The sequence below is a fragment of the Mus musculus genome, chromosome 4 (genome assembly GCF_000001635.26).
Source record: "Mus musculus strain C57BL/6J chromosome 4, GRCm38.p6 C57BL/6J".
Lineage (NCBI taxonomy): Eukaryota > Metazoa > Chordata > Mammalia > Rodentia > Muridae > Mus > Mus musculus.
In genome coordinates this window covers 117289145-117310607 of record NC_000070.6, presented here as the reverse complement: position 1 = coordinate 117310607, position 21463 = coordinate 117289145, and the positions used below count along the sequence as shown (strand labels likewise).

General features: G+C 49.6%; 1 protein-coding gene and 1 long non-coding RNA gene across 20 annotated transcripts in view; one reads left to right on the top strand and one right to left on the bottom strand.

Annotated features, from left to right (window-relative positions):
* Positions 1-21463, top strand: part of Rnf220 (ring finger protein 220) — a 225590-nt gene that overhangs the window by 186445 nt on the left and 17682 nt on the right. For 6 of the 13 annotated variants that reach the window (XR_003954995.1, NM_025739.3, NM_001310729.1 and 3 more), the window contains 3 exons: positions 2930-3062; positions 11018-11063; positions 14375-14476. Coding sequence is in view for 7 of the 13 variants with exons in the window: in NM_025739.3 (NP_080015.3) it covers positions 2930-3062; positions 11018-11063; positions 14375-14476 (281 nt within the window). In the remaining 6 variants the exon portion in view is untranslated. Of the gene's footprint in view, positions 1-2929; positions 3063-11017; positions 11064-14374; positions 14477-21152; positions 21410-21463 lie in introns of those variants that run through there. The other 7 variants (NM_001310730.1, NM_001310731.1, XM_017320356.2 and 4 more) reach the window with 7 other exon arrangements.
* Gm12843 lies at positions 5219-21248 on the bottom strand. 7 transcript variants are annotated; one of them, XR_003955262.1, is made up of 6 exons: positions 21133-21220; positions 14340-14793; positions 12851-13524; positions 11114-11234; positions 8691-9089; positions 5219-8512 (listed from the first exon to the last, which is right to left on the bottom strand). It is a non-coding gene; the product is annotated as a predicted gene 12843 (long non-coding RNA). The 7 variants fall into 7 exon arrangements; XR_003955260.1 differs by having other exon boundaries at positions 5219-8773; positions 8985-9089; XR_003955259.1 differs by having other exon boundaries at positions 5219-9089.

Sequence of the window (21463 nt, the reverse complement as noted above, 5' to 3'; positions counted from 1 at the left end):
GCCATAGTCTTTCTCAGTCTGTGTCAAGGGGACGTAGCCTCCCATGCCCAGGCTGACCTGGGAGTTCCCTCAGGCAGAGAGTTTCCAGATTTAGCAAATAAAACTGTTAGATACCCAGGTAAATGTGATTTTAGAAAAGTCAAGGATCTTGAGTATCAACATATTCATTTTAATATTTAGGACATACATAATTATACTTTTTTTCAAGAACTCATTGTGTATCTAAAATAAAATTTCACCAGGCAATCTACATCTAACCTGGTAGCCCTGCTTCCCCATCTACCTTAGTCATCACTGACGTGGTCGTTATGTCTGAAAGCTGATTGGGAGCTGATTGGGACCTTCTCCCGGCACCAGAGGTGCTTCTGCCTCTAGTATTGTACTTAAAAAAATGCTTCCCTACAGTCATGGTCTCCATTAGCAGTCAGAACTAGGGATATTTCTGAATGGATAGAATTTTTCAACATCATTCCTGTAAGCACACTGGGGAGCACTGGGTGTGAGAAAACAGGGGACTTGTGAGTCAAAAGGAGGATGAACAAAGCAACCTTGTCCTGGTCACTGTTAGTGCCAGACTGGAAACAGAGTCCTAGCTCCCCACCAGCCCTCCAAGATCATATGTATTGGAGAAATGTTGGTTGGTTGGTTCTTTTCTTTTCTGTTCTTTTCTTTCTTTCCTTTTTCTTTTGAGACAGGGTTTCACTCTGTAGCCCAGGCTGGCCTGGAACTCACTGTGTAGTGCAGGTTGGCCTCCCAGCAGTCCTCCTGCCCTCTTCAGTGCTGGGATTACAGGCATGAAGAAGAAACTAGGAAGAGAAAACTCAGAATTGGCGAGATTGTGAGGTTACCAAGGAGAAGCAGTGAGACCTACTAGGACTGGAGAGGTGGCTCAGCAGGGAGAAGTTCAATTCCACACATAGAAACAAACACATCCATCTATGTAATTCCAGCCCCAGGGGAATCTGATGCCCTCTACTGGTACCCAAGGGAACTGCACACACAGAGTGCAGACATACAGATACACACCAAAACAAACAAACAAACAAACAAACAACAACAAAAAACCAAAAGACTGGGAAAAAAAAAACTCAAAAAAGATATTTTAAGTAGTGAGACCTCAATAGGGAGAATGTGAATTTTAAGAGCATAGAAGAAGTCAGGGAGAAGCCCCAGCAGGTCAAAGTTCTTGCTGTGTAAGCCCGATGACCTGAGTTCAGCCCCTGGGACCCATGTAAAAGCCAAACGCAGGAGGTCATGTCCGTAACCCCCACATTCCTAGAGCAAGATGGGAGGGAAAGACAAGAGAATTCGCTGGAGTCTTGGAAGCCAGAGAGCCTAGAATATACAGCTCAGTAGTAGAAACAAGAAGAGATGCCCTTGGGGCTGGAGAGACGGCTCAGAGGCTAAGAATATTTGTTATCTTGCAAAGGATCCAGGTTCGATTCCCAGCACCTCTAACTCCAGCCCAGGGAATCCAGTGCCCTTCCTATCTTCTGTGGGCACTAGGCAGGCATATGGTACACATACACACTCGTGAACACACTCATACGTATAAAAAAATTAATAAAATGTAATGAACGGGGCTGGTGAGATGGCTCAGTGAGTAAGAGCACCGACTGTTCTTCTGAAGGTCCAGAGATTTCTGAGTTCAAGGCCAGTCTGGTCTACAAAGTGAGTTCCAGGATAGCCTGGGCTATACAGAGAAACCCTGTCTCGAAAAAACAACAAAAAAAAATGTAATAAAGAAAAAGTAAAAATGACAAAAAAGAAGAAAGACCTTGCCTCAAAAAGTGGAATTCCTAAAGTTGTCCTCCCACTTCCGCATGTGCACTTGGGTACATACATGTCCACACTCACACAGGCATACATAAATACACACATATATAAGTGCTTTTTATTATGTTTATTTTATTTTGAGAGACAGATCCTCTGTGTAGCCCTGGCTGTCTTGAAACTCACTTTGTAGACCGGACTGGCCTTGAACTCAGAGACCCGACTGCCTCTGTCTCCCAAGTGTGTGCCACCCACCACACCCGGCTTATAAATATTTTAAAAAATAAATAGCTATAGAAGTAGCAGAATGGACAGGATAGTTATGTGAATATGGGAAGGGAAGTCGGGCAAGCAAGGCTTGCACACAATAAGGCTAAGGCCACTGGAACGGGTGAGTAGGCGAGTGAAGCCGTCCTACCAGAGATGGGCACAGCTGGAGGAGTAACAGGTCGGTAAGGAGTGACAAGATTTCAAATTTGAGTTGCCGGTTTTAAAATTCTTAGAAGACATTGAGGTATTGGTGCCCATTAGACATTGGTTAATAGGGGCCCAGAGGAATGCCAGGTAGAGGTCCAGAAAATAGGAGGTGGGCATTATAACCATGGTAACCATGGGATGAACAAGCTCACTCAACACACAGAAGGAAGAAAGCAGAAGCCGAAGACAGAACCTGGAGTCAGTCCATGGTCCATGCTGGGACCCTTATTGCCTCGAGCTGGTACTGGGGCAGAAAGAAAAAAAAAAAAAAAAAAAAAAAAGAGGGAATGTTTGTTGAATGATTGTAGACATGAACTCTCCTATCTCTTCCTTCTCCAAATCTGGAAACTATGAAAGCAATGGGAAAAAGAGAGAGAGAGAGGCAAGGGCCACTCGGCATTCTGGGTGATGGAATGATTAAACACGTGTGAGACGGGATGATCAAGGCTTGATTGCACAGAGCATTGATTGTGTCCCAATAGATTTCCTAGAGGAGCAGCCAGCTGAGTAGGCATCCTTTATGGCTGTGGCCTCTGCCGCTGCCAATGAATACCTCACCCCTCTCCCAGGTCCAGAGTCCCTAGAATGCAGAAGTAGGCTCCGGCTGAAGGCCTAGGATACAGGATTCCCTTCTACTGACTAGCTCTGCTCACGGTGTCTGTTCTCCTTCCCCGGCCAGGTAAGAAGAAAGCAGTAGCGTTGTTTGACAGCCAAGCCCCGCTCTGCCCCATCTGCCAAGTCCTGCTGAGGCCCAGCGAGTTGCAGGAACATATGGAGCAGGAACTGGAACAGCTGGCCCAGCTGCCTGCCAGGTAAGCCATCTACAGGGAGCCTTCCTGCCTGCGGGGGAGTCCACTGGCTCCGCTAGTGGCTAGGTCTCATGGGAGACCCTGGGGAAGAAACCAGTCCCCTGTGGCAGTTCTGGGTTTTCCAGTGACGGTTCTCACTTTATTTGGGGGGACTTTGTGGGGGTGGGGAAGTGAATCCTCAGGCTCCAGCCTCAGAATAAGAGAAGCTGAACAGGGGGGAGCCAGCCACTATCCTAAGCCCAGAACCTTGACCTTGGGGCTGGATAGAAGCAGGTACAGGGCCTGGCAGCTCTACCAGAGGCCCAACCCAGACCTCTTATTCAAGGGGAGAAAGCAGCACCTTCTTTATTAACCTCAAGGGCTGAGAGGGAATGATCTTGGGAATGCTCTCAAGTGTGTTTCTACCCTAGCTCATCCCAGCCCTCCTCTCTCCTAGCCTGAGGTGAACTCTCTCTAGATCCTTGGGGAGGAGCCGGATTATTCAGAGGAGAGACGTCACTAATTACCTCTAGTCTGAGCAGTACGAAGCAACTGTTCCATTTTGTTCCACAATCTTTGGGGTCAGGAATCCCAGCAGGGCACCGAGGGGTCGGCTGTGCCTGTTCCAGATGTTGGATGCTCAGCTGGGAGCTGGGACCATCTAGAGGCTCTTCCCTCACACGTCTGGTGATAGCTGCTGGCTGTCAGCTAGACCTCACTGCAGATGGGACTGGGTCTAAAGCATCTGCATGTTTTCTTTCCGTGGCCTGGGCCTCCTCATCACTTGGTAGTCTTGGGGTACTTTGATTTCTCACGTGGCAGCTTAGGTCTCCAAAACAAAATGTTCTAGTCAACAAGATGGAACACTGAGGGGAGTGTGCAGCTAAAGATCAAAGAGTCTTTCTCTACCGCTGAGCTCCAGCCTGGCCTTAGAAGTCACTTAGTGTCACTTGTAGTACTCCATTGATCGAGGCATTGTGAACCCACTCAGATTCTAGGTGAGACAACCTGTATCCCTTTTGATGGGACAAGTGGCTAGATGGCATTCTAAGAGAGCACGTGGGATAGAGACAGGGCATTACCATTCTTAGAAACCACCACATGCCCCACAGAGAACAGCCCTCCATTCCTACCTATTGCTCATTTCAAGTCACCAGACCTGACTCGATTCAATGCACCATGGTCCCAAAATGTCCTCTGTCCTGGAAAACTCGGTGTAAGAAAGGATTGGGGGTGGATGAGGATAGAGACTGCTACACCAGAGGTGTGTGAGGCCCCAAACCCATGAGAGCAAAGGCGGCTTCCTAAGGGAGGGGTTTTGAAGGAAGTACTAGTCACCTATTGGCAAATCACCCCAAAACTTAATGGCTTAAGACATGTATTGGGGTCAGTGAGAAGACTTAGCAGGTAAGGCCTTAGCCACACCAGCTGTAGGACCTCAGCTTCACCCCCAGTACCCAGAGAAAGGTGGAAGGAGGAGTTGCCTTCTGACCTACACACGTACACACACAATGAAAAAAAAAAAAAACCTGTCTATTTCTATGGGTCACCAGTTCCAGAACAACACAGCTATGATATCTTGAGGAGCTGTGGCTTCTAGCTCTGCTTCTCTCCTGAGGCTAGAGAGAAGAATGTCACCAAAGGCTGCAGTCATCCGATGTCTGACGGGACTGCAGGGTGTTTCTAGATCGCTTGCTTCCATGAGCTGTAAGCAGGAAACCTGAGCTTTGGAGAAACCTGAGTTTCTCCAAAGGCAGCTGTGATTCCCCAAGTCAGTCTGACTGCCCACAGCGTGTGACCCGAGAAAGAGACCTGGGGAAGCCACAGTACCTTCCCCTAAAGTCTACACACTAGCTCTACTACTCTAAACGCTGCTAGGCCCAGGTCGATGCTGGGTGTGGCAGTGCATACCTGCAATTCCAGAGGCAGAGGCAGGAAGACCTGGAACTAGAGGTCAGCCTGCGCTGCGGAGTGAGCTACATAGTGAGACCAGATCTTTAGATAGGAAGAAAGGAAGGCAGAGAGGAAAAGAGGCAGGAAGAACCGGTTAGAGAGAGGGACAGAGGAGTGAGGGAGGAAGGAAGGAAGGAAGGAAGGAAGGGAGGGAGGGAGGGAGGGAGGGAGGAAATCACCGAGCATAGCTCATACTCCTATAGTTTTGGTTGTGAGCCTAGCCTTCATTAGCTGACCCATCTTTCCAATCCAGCCCAGCCCATACTCAAGGGAGGAGAATTATGCTCTAAAAGCTCTCATTCTTAAAGACAAGAGTATCCAAAGAACCTGTGGGCACACTTTAAAAGCCCCACAGAAGCTATAGTATGGTAATAATAATGAACTGCATGGAAATTCACTATCTCACAAGAGCTATTCTTCACATAGCTATGTGATGGTCATGCACTGCTTAATGATGGATGTATGTGCTAAGAAATGCATCCTTAGACATTTTTTGATCATGTGAGTACCATAGAGTGTACTTAAACTACACTGCCACTAGGCAATGTAACCTCACGGGACAACTTTCAGATATGTAGCCAGCCCGTTGCTAATTGTGATGTGTGACTATAGCTATAACTCCCATTTTATAGATGAGGAAACCGAGGCACAGCCACGTTAAGTGACTTCTCTAAGGTTGCCCACTTGGCAATAAACATAAGGTTTGTCTCTAGCAGTTTTGACACCAGCGCTCTGCTCTTCGCCTCCCCTCCCCCATCACTTACACACCGTGGGGGATTGACCTGTCAGGGGCAGAAAGTGAAAGAAACAGCTTGCAGGCTGTACCAGGATTTCTGGGTAATTTGCTTCCAATGAAGAGAACCTCAACCAAGAACAGAAAACGCAGGGACTTGCGGAGCGCATTTGGGCACTGTGCCTGCCCCGCTGAAATGTTCTTTTTGCCTCCTGGGCAAGGACCCCCGCCCCAGCCCGCACCACCCAGGCCATCTCCCTCGCCTTTTCCGTTCTATCCCTGCTCGTGACCCTGCATAAATCCCTCATCATCCACGTTTCTCAGAGCACCCACACCTCGCGGCTGTGGGCTCACGTCCGGGCCTATTCCTGCACCCCCTAATGCCCACGCCGCCCTCAGCACGTGCACGCCCTGCGCCCCTGGCACGCCCTCCTCCCCACCGGGTGTCTGACAGCCGGACAGCGGGATCTGCACAGCAAGTGAAATTCCCGTCGGATCGATAAAGCCGAAGCGCTGGCGGCGACGGGTCGATGGTTTTATCTGTCTCGGCCCCGCCGCGCCCGGCGCGCTGACAGTCGGACCGGCCGGCAAAGGCGTTCAAGGGCAGCCGCACCCGCCGCCCCCTCCCCACGCGCGCCCCCTCCCCGCGGCCACTGCGGCCACCGGACTGCGGGCTGGACCGGCCCCGCCGCCGCCCCTGTGATTTATCTGGATTTTTAATTGGAAAAAATTTGCGAATTAATTGATTTCAGGAACTTGCCAATTAACATTGTAATTGGGTGCGTGATAAATTCCCAAGGAGCGTGTCAGCTCCCTCCGGGCTGACGGGCAGCGTGAGCGAGGGTCCCCAGCCTGGTTGCCCTTGCCCCGCCCGGTGCTGGCTCTGGGATGAGCCCGAGGATGGGCAAAGAAGGTTGGGGAAAGACGGAAGCACCTGAGCTCCTGCGCTCCATCCACCCCACCCACATTCCTTCTTCCCACCATCAGTATCCTGAACAGAAGGACGAGTTCACCGATGAGGAAACTGAGGTCGCCCCTTCACCACCCAGGCAAGAGCCCGAAAGTGAGCCTCCTGGATTGGTGACCTGTGACCAAGTCCCCTCCTCCCCAGCTCTCCAGCCCTCTGCTTCCTCCAGGCCGAATTCCTGGCTCCTCTCCCTTTGTTTTCTGTGCTGGCTCCTCCCCTCGTCTCTCAACCTGCCCCAATACCCCTTATCACCCTGCCCTTGCCTCTTTTGCCCTCCCTCTCTTGTCCGCTCCTCAGCCTCGCTCGCCCTGAGCCCTTGGGTGCTGCTGCCAGGCTAGCCTCCCAGGTGGTTCTACTTCTGGAACTTTCTAGATGGAGTTCTTCAACCTTCTGCCTCTAACTGCCCAACAACCTAGGCGGGTCCTGTGTGTGCTATTGCTGTACACCTGGGGGCTCACAAAAGAAGCAAGGACCTTACAGCTCCTACGCAAAGGAGGCTGGGTTTTCACAAACACAGGCTTGACACACATGTATACAGTGCACAAACACTCCATTCCCACACAGCTCAGTGTACACACACACACACACACACACACACCCTGAAAGAAGCCACCTTCCCAGAGGTGAACATTCCCAGGTACCAAGAGCAGCCACATGCCCACAGGAAAAGCAGAGTTCTCAGCAGCTCAACGGGATCCTTTCCCAAGTTCCTGCCACAGCCCTCCTACACCTCACCTGAGTCTGTCTCTCCCCTCCTAGAACCTTACTGAACAAGGGCTCCTTAAATCCAAGGGCTTGGCTACTCAGAACAAAGCATAACTCTGAGTCAAACACAGAGTCAGAAGGGCCTTCCTCCCATGCAAGGACAGCCACTGAAAGTGGGGGATGCAGAAGAGTGGATTAAGACGAAGGAGAAGCCAAAGGACTTACCTAGGGTGCTTACTAGGAGAGAACTGGGATTTGAATGGTTGGGAGTGTGTTAGAGGTAATGTCCACAGTCAGAGAGGAAGCAACAGGTAGGGCTCTGGGTGAGCTGAGGCACCTCTGGATGGCTTCCAGCTAGGGGCTAGATGTGTGTGTATAGAGAGACAGACACGGACATAAATGGGGGCTCAGGATGGCAGGGCTCTGAGACCTCTCTGTGGTCTCAGAGAGGAAGAAACAGCCCTGGGCATGGAACACTCACAGGCTTAGCTGGTAGGACCTGAGCTCAGACATCTCCCCTATGAAAGCTGGCCCCTGGGCCGGGAAACAGCCTCCTCTGGGAGGTGCTTTAAAGGGGCTGGAAAAACATCTAAAGGGAGACTGGGTAGCTCCTAAGGAGAGGCGGGGTGTAGAGATGGCAGTGCCCCCACCCCTACTTAAGCCTTATTTAAGGCCGGCCTCGGTGTTTGGTTGGGTAATGAACTAGATAAACAATTCCCCAAATAGATTAAAACGAAGTGTAACTTACAAAGGCGGCTGGTGATGATGGTTTATTCCCGGGCAGTGCACCATTTCTTTATTTCCAAGGATAATTCAGTGTAAATCACCTTAATTAAAAGTGTCAGCCCAGCCCATGAATATTGTACTTAGGAACGCGTTTCCTGGGTCCCAGTTATAATTTAAAACCCATGGATCACTAGGCAGGGAGTGACTGAACAGGGAAGGAAATTGTTGGGGGCGGGCTGTGGAAACAGGGAGGGGTGGGAAGGCAGAGCTGATGGGCTGGGCTGGGCGGTAGCTGGGCTGCTTACAGCTCAGGACCTAGACCTCTCTCCTCCAAGGCAAGCCACGCATCAGGCTCCCGGGCTCCAGGCTCCGGAAAGCCAAGAAAACTTGCTGTGAAAGGGGTTCATAGAAGAAAGGGAAGGAGAGGATATTGCTCAGAGCCAGGGCAGGAGGCTGAGGCTGAGCTGGCCCTGTGTAAGCAAGGGGAATAGCTTTGCTAAGAACAGAAGATGCGCTTGCCAGAGCACAGGCTGGACATCCTGACCCCAAATGACCCCATTCTACTTACCAGCAAAGGAGATGAGCCCAGGATGGGCAAGACCCTGCCCAAAGTTGCACATCAAAGTTCTGCATGCATTAGAGCCTACATAACTTTAGAGAGGGAGCATTCAAAAAACAAAACAAACAAACAACCCTGGAGTTCCAAACCCTCTATGGATTGTGTGACCACAAAGGTGTCACTTGGTCTTGTCTGTCAACTTGGTCAAGTTTAGGGTGAAATTACATTCACAAGGCCTCTCTGTCTCTGTAGTATACAGTGGGTACACAATAAGTTCTTCATTTCTTCAGTTTCTGATCTCACCTTAAGATAAGAGCAAAATCCCAGCCAGGGTCAAGTATGGCGACAGCGTGGTGGATAGCAGACAGCTCACTTTGTAAGCAGGATGGTGATGCTCACGTGTATTCACTGAATGAATAAAGAAATTAAGAAATGATCAAAGTTATGACTAACAAACCTCAGCTTCCCCCTCTGTATGCCCGGTGCCTATATCAGAGCCAGGCATAGACCATTAGTGAACACTGGAACTGAGAGAAGCTTGACTGCCAGTCCTTTGTAGTCGGTGTTGTTCCTGCTGCATGGACAGACTGGTGACTCTATTCTGATTGTGCTGCGCAGGCTGGTGGCTTTTGCCCTGCCATGTGCATGGGATCCTTTAAGTGCCTACATCTGTAGGTGTGCATGTGTCTGGGTGTGGCAGTGCTTTAGAGGTGTCTATCTCTGCATGTGTTCACGTGGACTTTTGTACGTGAACGGTTCTTCATCCAGTCTGCACGGCTGTTGTGGATTTGTCTTTATGACCATGTCTCTGGAAGTGACCCTGTGGCCCTGTGCATCTGTATGCATGTCTGAGTCTCTGGGTGTGACTGCCCACATCTATGTGCCTGTTGGTAGAATGATAGTCTGTGTATGTGCCTTGAGACCAGGGCTTCTCAACCTCCGCACTATTGACATTTTAGGTCCAATAATTCTCTGTGAGGGGGGCTGTCTGGGATAGTCTAAGTTGTTAAACACCATCCACCCACTAGATGCCAGTAGCAACCCCCGTTCCACACCCAGTTCGAACAATCAGAAATCAATCAATACTATCTCTAGGGGCTTAGAATGTAGTTTAGTCGTGAAACATTTGTCTAGCATATATTAGGTGCATATGTATATATGGACATACGTACGTATATGTATATGTAATTCAGACATTGCCAAATGTCCCCAGGAGTGCACACATCCCTTATTCCACTGACAGTCACTACTTTAGCCATGTTTTCATTTAATTTTGCTTGCACATCATGCGTTTCTGTCTGGCCTAATGGGTGCCTGAGCACATATGCAGATATTCCTTATGCATATACTCACTAAGTCCATATCTGCCCCGTGTATTCTATTTTCAGTGTATCTGTGTCCTTTCGTGCTTTCTGGCTATGCGTCTGTGGATGTAGTCTACATGTGTGCTTTGTATGTGTGTCTGTGTGGAGTGCCTATGAAAATGGGCTATGTCTGCCTCTGTGTACGCATCAACAACCCTTCTGTATGCATGTATTTGTGTGCATGCATGTGCGCCCGTGGATGCACACGTGCTCGTGTGTGAGCACAGATGCAGCAGTTATAGTGGAGGCAGCGGGCAGGAAGGGGCAGGAACAGGGATATTAATGTTTCTGAAGTGGATCTGATTTGATACGTCTTGTTCCATTGTCAGCATCTGTTTAGCGGGATTTGTAATACTCTGTGGCTCTGGGTCACTCATGCTTAGCGTGGGATGTGGCCTTGCATACCAATTTTGTTATTAAACACAGTCCTTGCCTCCCCCACAACCCATCCATCACCTCCCACCCCAGCCCCCGCCTGCTCTGAACTGCCCACCATATTTCAGGGCCCAGCTCCCTCCTGCCACCCGATGCCGGAGGGCCTGGGGCTGACAAATCGAATCAGGGGGAGATCGTTCCTAGCCTAACACAGTTTGCAGCGTGTTGGAGGAAGAATTGACAAGAGTCATGTCAGCCCCATCACCCCAATCCCGTAGGAACTAAGAGCAGGCTAAGAACAGGGAGTGCTGAGGAGGGAGCCCCAGGACAGAGAAGAATCTTCAGGGCTGATTCTAGGTAAAGCCCCTTTCTTCCCATACTCGGTCTGGCGCCTGTGTCCCCTCCCAGGGGTCAGCATGGACCTTGGCACCTGGTAGAAGCTGATTTAGGTCCTAGGCCACTGGGTTGTGTGTACTGGATGGAACTAGACTGAGCTGGCTAGACTGTGCCATGCTTGCACATGCCTTCTCTTGGGCTTAGCTTGCTAATCTTGAGAAGATGATGTTGGGTCACCCTGTTCTCTTTCTTTCTTGGCAGCAAAAATTCCCTTCTGAAGGATGCCATGGCTCCGGGCACCCCCAAGGTAGGTGGCCAGTTATGGTTTCCCTCTTGCCCATTCCAACCTAGGCTTACCAAGATGTGGCTCGTCCTGAGAAAAAGGCACTCCCCTTGGATCCCACTGCCACCTGTGGCCTGTGTTCCAATGTCAGCCTAATACCTGGGAATGCTTGGTGTGTTGGGGTGCAGCATCCATCTGTGGAAAGGATTTTCTGACTTTCTCTTCTTCTAGCTAGGAGAGGGGTGAGAGTCAGAAGTGGCCCCGAGGTGTGGGCAACACAGATACTCAATCTGGGGAGATTCAAAGGAAGAAGGTGGGCTGTAAACAGTGAAAGAAAGTATGGGAACTCAGTACAGACAGAAGCCAGCTCTGTCTCGTTCTCTCTCTCTCTCTCTCTCTCTCTCTCTCTCTCTCTCTCTCTCTCTTCCTCTCATGCACTTGCGAGCGTAAACATACACACACACACACACACACACACACACACACACACACTTTATAAAGAGCCAGAGAAAATGATGTTGGATCCATCTGTGAAGGAGACTTGAGTGGATCAGATGGAGAAGAACAAGTATCTCCTCTTAGCCCATGACAGACATGTCTTCCCACCAGCAGCAGATGAGAGAGGAAGAGGCTTCCTCCCTCTGCATGATACTGCTCCCTTTCTCTGAAGCCCTCACACTACTCCCTGGTGTGTGTCCTGCTGACTGAGAAGCAGGTGTTCAACCTTGGGGAACAGAGTTAGTCAGTGAGCGGCCATGTGGGGACAATGAGAACAAATACTAAGAACCCCTCAGGGACTCCTGTACTTTTGAGCAAGATAAAGTAAGGGAGTTGGGGGGGGGGGGTCACAGGAGAGCATCCAGTTCCCTGAGGAAAAACAGTTTCAAAATGTCTGACCCACCAGTAGTCCAGTAGGAAACGGGCTGTGAAGGGGGCCCATAGATTTGAAAGGCCCAAAGTGACCAGTGACCTTTGAGAGGGTAATTTTGGGAAAAGAAGCCAGTGACAAGTGTCACCTCCGTGACTTTGGCCAACCATCCCTTGGGCCTTTAAAGGGGGAGAAGGCAAACTCTTCACACTCATTCAAAACTCACAAAGTCACAGCTAACTTCTACAGGAGGGACAGAGAACCCAGCCTGGCCTGGAAGAGAAGGGGATGGGGAACCAGGCAGCTGTGGACTGGAAGAGGCCGGCAGCCACCCAGGCCTTGCTTGGCCCAGACTACAGTGTTGAATAGTGAAATAATGAAGGTTACGACCAAGCTTCCAGTGCGACCTCTACCTGAGTAGGAGTGGCCGGCTGAGACACTGGAGACCAGAAGGGCTTGTGTTCTAAGGACCAACCCTGGCAGGGATGCTCCTCATCCATACCTGCCTCTCACAGACATGACCCCATAGGTCAGAAAGTATATCCTTCTTAAGTCTTAAGCACGGACACTTTCCTGCATCCTCTCTCACTGGCATACCGATCACTAGATGCAGAAAAAAGGACCGTTGCTCACCTACTTCCAGACACACGCCCCAAAGCTGAACAATCTCTGCCTTCCCCTTGGCCTTGACCTCAGCTCTAGGGAAGCAGGTCATGTGAGAAAGAGGTAGGAAGCAGAAGGTTGAATGGAATCGAGAGACTAAGAGGACAGGCAGGGAGGAGGGAGGGAGGAGAAGGAGGAGAGGGCGAGGGGCCCTTAGACAAGATTGATGGCCTCGTTGCCATTAAGAAAAAAATTAGCCGGTGGCGGCTATCATATTAAAGGGTGAAGAAGCCGTGAATTATTTTCTTAAAGATCTTATCGCTTACAATGATAATTTTACCTTCCAAAAGGCCACTTTTAATGAGGCGAAGAGCCAGGCAAAAAGTCATGATTTAATGCCAGGATTTTTTTTTTTCAAAACACATTTTACTGCTTTTTGGTCCATGTTTAAAAAGCGCCAGTGACCTTTTTTTATTCCGCTTGCCCCAGGTGTAATGCTGGGGCCTCTCAGGGCTTCTAACCTAGAGAGAGAGAGACAGAGAAAGACAGAGGAAAGCTTTGTTACTGTCTGGGGGCCCACACTCTGTGGCACGCTGTTCTCTTTCCTCAACATCTTCCTTGGGATTGGAGAAGAACATTGCCTGACATCTTTCTGGCAGGCCTCCCGTGGGGCTTCGGTCGGTGAAGAAGTCCCATTTGGAGCCAATCCCACCCCAGGCCCTCTGCGGCCGCTTCTCTCCTCCAGCTCCTGGGCCACGGGTGCATCAGGACACCCTGGCACATCAGCAGCTGGGGAACCAGACCCCTCGCTTCCTAGGGTCCTTGCCGGAGGATGAACAGCGTGGCCACCGCATGCGGGTCACATCCTAAGGGTCAGTCAGAGATGAAGGATAAATGACCGCTCCATCTTCCCCAAATTGCTTTCTTTGGGCTGTCACTGGCGATTTGGCATGGTTTTCCAGGCTTGGGAGGACTTCGAGAGAATTGTGTGCTTCCGGCTCAGGGCTGTGCAAGCTGAGAGAGGGAGGGGGGAGTGGATTGTTTTTAGGCCTCTGAGCCCCCCCATTTGCAGCTGAACAGGCCTTGGCAAGAGCTGGCTCTTGGGCTGAACATGCCATGTGGTGTTTAGAATTGTGGTGCTCACACACAATTTAAAGTAGACAGTTTATTAATCTAAACTGCAGGCGTATGTAGAAGAGGCCATTCGGGATTGACGGAGGGGGATTAGTTTTGCTGGAGGTTTTTGCTAGGGTCATCACCACAGCGCAGGCCTAAATGGACCCAGCATACATCCCCAGCTACACGCTGGAAACTCATACATACTATTTAATTTACTGTCTCCATAGAGGGGCTGCCATCAGCCTATATTAGGGGCAGGCAAGGTGGCAAGTATGTAGCTTTACCCCCAATATTTCATGTGGGTCCCAGAGCATCTGCCCCTGAAGGAAGAACAAAGCACATCTAGTTCAATCTACTCAGAGTGGGCTACTAATCCCTCCTTACTGAGGGAGAGTGTTGCAGAAGCAAGGGTCTAGCCAGGTGCAGCGGTGCATGCTGCAACCTCAGCACATGGGAGGCTGTGGTAAGAGGACCCCTGGGGGTTCCAGGCCAGCCTGGGCTAAGAGTGAGACACTGTCACAAACAAAATAAATAATCAAAGGTCTATTCCTAGACCTAAGTCCACCCATCCTCTCTCACAACCGGACTTCTGTGCTTGACCACATCACTCCAGGTTTTTAGCGTAGTCCTCTGTCCCTGTGCCTCCCTCTGTCTCAATTCTAAAGCCCCCTGGGGACTGGGAACTCCTGGGCTCAGAATACGGCTCTCACCTGGTCTGGGGCCATGTGTTCTTTTCTTCTTCCAGTCCCTCCTGTTGTCTGCTTCCATCAAGAGGGAAGGAGACTCTCCAACGGCTTCCCCACACTCTTCTGCCACGGAGGACCTGCACCACTCAGACAGATACCAGGTGAGGAGGGTGTGGCCGGCATCCCGGTGAGAGATTCAAGTCTGTGGTGCTAACTCCTCCTGAAGAGGCTGGAGCTGTGTGTGATGCCTCATGTCCAGTGCTCCTCGGTTAACTTAGAAAGCACAGTTGTCAGGAGATGGGCCTTATTAAGCAAATGGATTTTAGGGTGAGATGCCAGGTTCTTAAGGGCTCTGCTGGATCTGAGCACCTTGAAGAATCCTGTTCATTGCAGAGTAGCTTACGGAAGTCTTGTCTTGTGAGGAGCCTGGAAGCGTAGGCCGGATCACTGAAGATTTCTGTCCTCAAAAGCCAGATCCCTGGAGCCAAAATAAGCACTCGGATCAGGCCCAGGGAGGGAAGCAGACGGTACTGCCTTTGGGTATCTCAGTCAAACAGGAAGGAAGTAAACCTGCTGTCCTAAAAGATCAGAGCAGGGAGGGAACCAAAGTAACTGTTCATGGGCTTCCTGAGTAGAAAGGACAGGGACCTTCCTCTAGGAGCCTGGGTCTGGGGAAGAGAACCCTGCTTTTGAGAACCCGCCAAGATGGCAGAAAATAAGAGCCCGCTCCAAGGGCCATTGGTTTACGTGGCATCAGGACTTCCCAGGTGTCCAGTCTGAAAGGGAAAAGAACCCACCTGACGTGGAAGGGCAGAGCAGCAGGGACTGACAACCTGGGTAGACAGCCAGGGTCCCTGTTGACGTCCAGGCAACTTTGGCTGGAACTAAAGAATGGTGTCTTCTCAGAAACTCTTCCCTCCCAGTGGACAGCCTGGCACTGCGATACCAGGCTTCCAGAGTGGAGTGTCAGTCACAGCTGGAGGCTGGAAATGTGACTCACGACAGAGCACTTGCTTAGCGTGGATCTATCCAGCACCATTCAGAAAAAGAAAGCAAAATTTTCTAGGTCTCAGAGTAAGCTAGACCCTATCCTCCACCGGCATCTCCTCAGTGTGGGGTTAAAATACACAATCCAAGAGGCTGGAGACATGGCTCAGTGGTTAAGAGCACTGGCTGCTCTTCCAGAGGACCCTGGGCTTCCAACCATCTAGAATCCAGTCCCTAGGGATTCAACATCCTCCTCTGGTCTCTGTGGGCTTCACACACATATGGTGCACATGCATACATATATTTGTACATACATATATGTAAAACACCAGTACACATTAAAAATATCCATGCATCCATGGACATCAGTTTGTTTTTAAATTGTGCAAGGTATGTGTGTGTGTGTGTGTGTGTGTGTGTGTGTGTGTGTGTGTGTGTGTGTGTCTGTGTCTGTGTGTGTGTGTCTGTGTGTGTAGGAGCAACCTTGGGTCCTCTGTAGTGTTCTCTGCTGAACCATCTCTCCAGCCCTATGAACCCTACTTTGAGAGGGATCCCCAGTTGGCTCCTTGAAGACCGCACTGATCAGTCAACAAGATTGGAGGCATAAGTCCTGACTCTAGGGACTTTTGGTGTAAGGTGACAAAACCCTGTCCACAGAGTTCCCTTCCAAAGGATAGGCAAGGAGAGGCCTGCCCTCAGAGACCTGTCTCCCACCCCCTGCTCCCAGCAGCCTGAACACATAAGGTGGGAGGAGCCACCAAGCAGAAACTGACTCAACTCCCTGAGCCCATCCCCGTCCTCAAAATCGTGTTTCTTTTATTTTCTGTGGAATCTGAGGAGCGCCTCAAGCCCACACATTTCTATCTGGTATTTATTTGCGGCTGATTCAGGGGGTGTGAAAATGTCCAGAGCATATCCGGGTACCCCTCAGAATTCCCCTTTCTAGACCATGATGCCCAGTCTGGCCCCAAACTCACAGAGGTCCTCCTGCCTCTGCTTCTCAAGTGCTAGTATTATAGCTATGTGATGCTGGATACAAACATTTCAGGGTGTTTTTGGGGGGGGCGGGATTTGTTGGTATAGAGTCTCAGAGTATAACTCAAGCTGGCCTCACACTCCATGCAATCCTTTGACCTCCGCCTCCCAAATTCAAGGATTGCCAAGTACCTTCTTGGATGACAAATCAGATTAAGCAATTTATAAACTAAGTCCAAGCTCCTTGCATGGCACCAAGGCATTCCCTGATTTGGATCCACTTTGTAGTCCTTGCTTCCGTTTGTAAGACTCTGTCCCACAATGTCTTGGCCTCATCCACTGAACTAAAACTGCCCGTACCCTGGACACGCCCTCTTCCTCCTTCTCTCTAGACAAGCTGCTTTGACAATCCTTTACCCCACAGATTTCTATTTGTCCATCGACACCCGACTGAAACAGTGTCTCCTCCGAGGAGTCTGCCCAGATTATCTAGTTCTTCTCATGACCCCTGTGTCCCATGTTTCAGCAGTTATCCTGTATTGTGGTTACTCGGACATGTGGCCATTATATACCAACAGACAACATTCCAGCCCCAAATGTGTAGACTTAGCATAAATTAATATTTCCCTTTTTTTCTCTCTCAAAAAATCTAAATTATTATATATAGTATTTGGTTTTGTGGTGGCATTTCCCATGTAAGATGTCTTGTTGATTTTTCTCCTGTCTTCTCTGTAGTCTTCCTGACATGACTTCCACCCCATGCCCCATAGTCTCCTTTCTATAACTCCAGTTCAGGGGATCTGACTCCCTGTTCTGACCTCTGAGGACACCAGGTGTTCATGTGGTGCACATACATATATATATGTAAAGGCAAAAACACTCTAAACATGAAAATAAATACATCTAAAATTGTTTTTTTAAGAATGGAAAATTAAAATGTACTATATATACATTAATATGCTTAATATAATACCTTCCAGATCCACCCATTTGCTTGCAAATTTCATTATTTCATTTTGCTTTACAAGCTGAATAAAATTCCATTGTTGAGGGATGGAGAGGTGGCTGACGGAGTAAAGAGTTTACTCTGTAAACATGAGGACCTGAGTTTTGGTTCCCAGAACTTCATAAAAAGCCAGACAGCACAGGCTGGTGCCTGTAGCTCCAGGACTTGGGAGACAGAAGCAGGGGGATCCCAAGGTCTTGCTTATCAGCCAGCTGCCAGGTTCATGAGAGACCATCTCAAAAGACAAAGTGCGGCTGGAGAGATGGCTCAGCGGTTAAGAGCACTGACTCTCTTCCAAAGGTCCTGAGTTCAAATCCCAGCAACCACATGGTGGCTCACAACCATCTGTAATGGGATCTGGTGCGTCTGAAGACAGCTACAGTGTACTTATATGTACTAAATAAATAAATCTTTAAAAAATAAAAATAAATAAATAAAGTAGAGCTAGAAGAAACTCTCATCATTGATCTTTGGCCTGCATACACACCCATAAACTTCAATAGTGTATCTAATACATTTTAATTTTCCACTCTGTAAATTTTTTTAGATTTACTTTTATGTATGCGAGTGTTTTTGCCTTTATATATATGTATGTGCACCATGTGAACACCTGGTGTCCTCAGAGGTCAGAACAGGGAGTCAGATACCCTGGAACTGGAGTTACGGATGGTTGTGAGCCACCACGTGGGTGCTGGGAACTGAACTTGGATCCTCTGCAAAAACAATTCCTTTTAAGTGCTGAGCCATCTCTCCAGCCCCTCATTACCCATTCATGTTGATGGACATTTAGGCTGATTCCATTTCTTTGTTACTGTAAATAATGCAGCAGTAATCGATGCGCAGGTGTATCTGTGATAGGACGAAGATGCCTGCCTGACTAGCCCTTCCCTTGTTTACGCTGCTCATTCAGAACTGGTCTCCCCACAGGTTCACAGTTATACTGCCCCTGGTTGGTGTCCTGCCCACATTACATTTCCTCTCCCCCTCCCTCTCTTTCTTTGAGACAGAAGGACAATGGGATTTGAATCTCATGCATGCTAGGCAACCACTCTGGCTAACTGAGCTACCTCTCATCGCTTAGTCTTAGCAGATGCTAGAAGTGTCCCACTAAAACAGTGGCCAAAGCTTCGAGACTTCTTGAAACCAGAATCTGGACGTGACACAGCATCAATTCCATCAGTATCTACTGGGCAAAGCCAGACCCAAAGTCAGCCTTTCAGAAGGGGACCTATGTGTGTGTGTGTATGTGTATATGTGTGTGTGTGTATGTGTATATGTGTGTGTGTGTATGTGTGTGTGTGTGTGTGTAAATGCTCTTCTGGAACAAACCCACAAAGAACAGCGACCACATTTACTCTCTCACAGTGAATCAGACTCTTAACTAGACTTGGAGTTCCTCCAAAGCAAAGACCTTGTTTTAGCCTTCCTTGGCTCAAATGTTTATCTGGTTCTACTCCTGCCCAGCCCAGTGTCCTTGCCTTCATTATGGCTGAGTTTAAATGTGATGAAAAAGGAAGATGTAAGTTTCCAAGGACTGTGAAAGGAAAAATCACACAAGTTTCACGGAGAGAATAATGACAGAAAAGGGGTAGAAGTTCCTCTTGGAGCTCAAGAAAGAAAAGATATTCTAGATAAAGGCCACACTGTGTGTTGAGATCATATGGGATAGTGTATTGAGGGACCTGTTTAAAGTTCACTTTCATTGAAAAGGCACGTGCTCCCAGAATTAAAGCTAACTACTCCCTTGGATGTGTTTCTGGAAAGTGAAACTGGCAGGATGTGAAACTGGAAACTAGCTGGGTCTCTCCTGTTCTTTTCTGCCATGCTGGACAAATATGCTGGCCTTTAAAGATCACTGACAGCTGGGCATTACCGACTACCTAGGAGGCTGAGATGGGGTGGATCGTAAGCTGAAGCCAGGTTGGGCTCAGGTTCAAGGTTCAACTTAGTGGCCCTGTTTCAAACTGAATTAATGAAAGGTGATGGCTGTGTAGCTCAGTAGGAGAGCATTTGCTTAGCACATTCAAGGCCCCGTTTAGGTTCAGTCCCTAACACTGGAAAACAAACAGATCACTGAATTAGGCAGAGGGTTTGGATCCCTATACATTTAACCCCTGCTGACTGTCTAACCCACTTCAACCGTGATGCTGCTTTTACCGTCAGGGCAACTCTACGATCTAGAATTCATGGTCTCCAGACTTTCCTAGTAATGTAGCCTGTGAGAAACAAGTTAAAATTTGAAATAGAGGCTATATATCCCATATGCTAGATTGTCCCTGGGTTATTCCAGATTTCTATTATTGTAACACATCCCTCAAGTGAATAGTTTATTTTGGCTCCTGGTTGGCCTTGTTGCTTTGGGTCTGCGTTGGCACAGAAGACTTCTCACTAGGCCCTACCTCTTCCAGGTTCTACCACCTCCCAAGATAACTAAGCCAGAGACCAAGCCTTTAACACATTGGCCTTTAAGGGATATTCTGTATTCCAGCTCTGGCAATTCCCCAGCTCTTCGTTGGCCTAGGCCTTACCTCACGCTGATATCTATATCTCCTTCATGCTATGTTTGGTGACTAGACAGAGATGAGCTGCTTTCCAAGAAAAGAAACATTTAAATAGTGAAAATACATAGGATCAGAAGAAAGTTAAGGAACTTTCTGAGAAAACTCAGACAACAAATGGGGTACAAAAAAAAAAAAAAAAAAAAGGAGCCTTGCCAGAGGCATCGAGCAGTGGCTATCACAGAGATATCTGAGCCAGAGCACAGTGTTCAAAAGATCTATAGGTAGCTCTACCTGGCTGTCAGGGGGTGGGGGGGTCGGGAGAAAGGATGGGATAGGTGTGGTACAACAGACTAGAGAAGCAGGCAGGGCAGAGCAGAGCAGGTGGGTAAAGTTGCAGATTTTCTGTGGCAAATCCTTGAAAGATTTAAAGGAAAAGAAACACGCTAATTTTGCACAAAAGATGTAGAGTGAAGGACTGGTTTTAGGGAGGGACACTGGAGGTCAAGAAATGAGCAGCGAAACACCTGCGACTGAGAGCTAATATAAACTAAACATTTGAAAACAAGGTAGTCACTGAAGACATCCTGAGGGGTGTCCTCCTATAGCTAGGAGGCATTTTAGGTTCTGGGTTTGCCCAAATGAGTCTCACCAGCTCCGGAGCCCACCAACCCAAATGTATACAAGTGAAAAGGAGGGTAAGAGGTGGATACAGTCTTACAGGAGGCAAGCTTCAGGTTATGTAGGAGATAGACCAGAGATGCTGATAAGAAAATTTGAATATCTAAAGGAGGATTCCCAAGATCCAGATGATTCAGTGAGAGGGAGGGATGCTGTTAAGGTGAATCAAAGGTAACAGCTAGAGCAGGCTTCAACAGGTGATACTGGGAACCCAGAAGAAAGGCCTAGTCGGGAAAGCTATTAGCCGGATGGGCAGCTGATGCTTATGGGAACTCCAGAAAAGGCCTGAGGGGATGAGATGTAGGGGATCCTGCGCTGAGCTAGAGGCGTGAGGAAGTCTTCCGGTTGGCATTGGTGGAGATAGGCCCCGTAGATGACCAGGAATTGCTACGCTTTCTCTTCGGAAAAGCATCCCTTTGGAGGTGCTGTCCTGGGCCCGCGCGCCAAAAGCAGAAGCCCGGGGCCGATGTCAGGGGAGGAAGGAGCGTGGTGTGGTGGGAAGCACCAGTGGGCGGCCCAGGCTGGGGCGGAGAGTCCTTAAGGGCTGTAGGAGGGGCCGGAGGGGGCCGGCCCCAGCAGGTAGTTAACCGCCCTGCAAGCCGCAGTTTCCTACCCCGGGTCTGCCCACCCCCAGCCCCAGCCCCAGCCCCCCCAGCCCGTGAACTTTCACCTCCGGCGCGTTACGGCGACGGCTCACGTGATCAGGGCCAACATGGCCGCCGCCGGTGCTGGGAGCTGAGGTGCCGCCGCCGCCGGGCAGCCGGGGGGAATCCGCCCGCATCGCCGCCCTTGCCGGCCGGGCTGCCGCGGAGCCCAAAGCGCCGGAGGCTGGAGCTGGGGCGGCACCGCGCGGCGGCCGCGGGCTCCCGTTAGAGCAGCCCGGGCGGCTATGCCGAGGGCCCGGAGCGGCCGGCGGAGCAGGGGGGCCGACGGGAGGGAGGAAGTAGGTTTGTTTACGGGCTGTTTGGGGCGGGGCGGGCCTGGATGAGGGTCGGGGACCG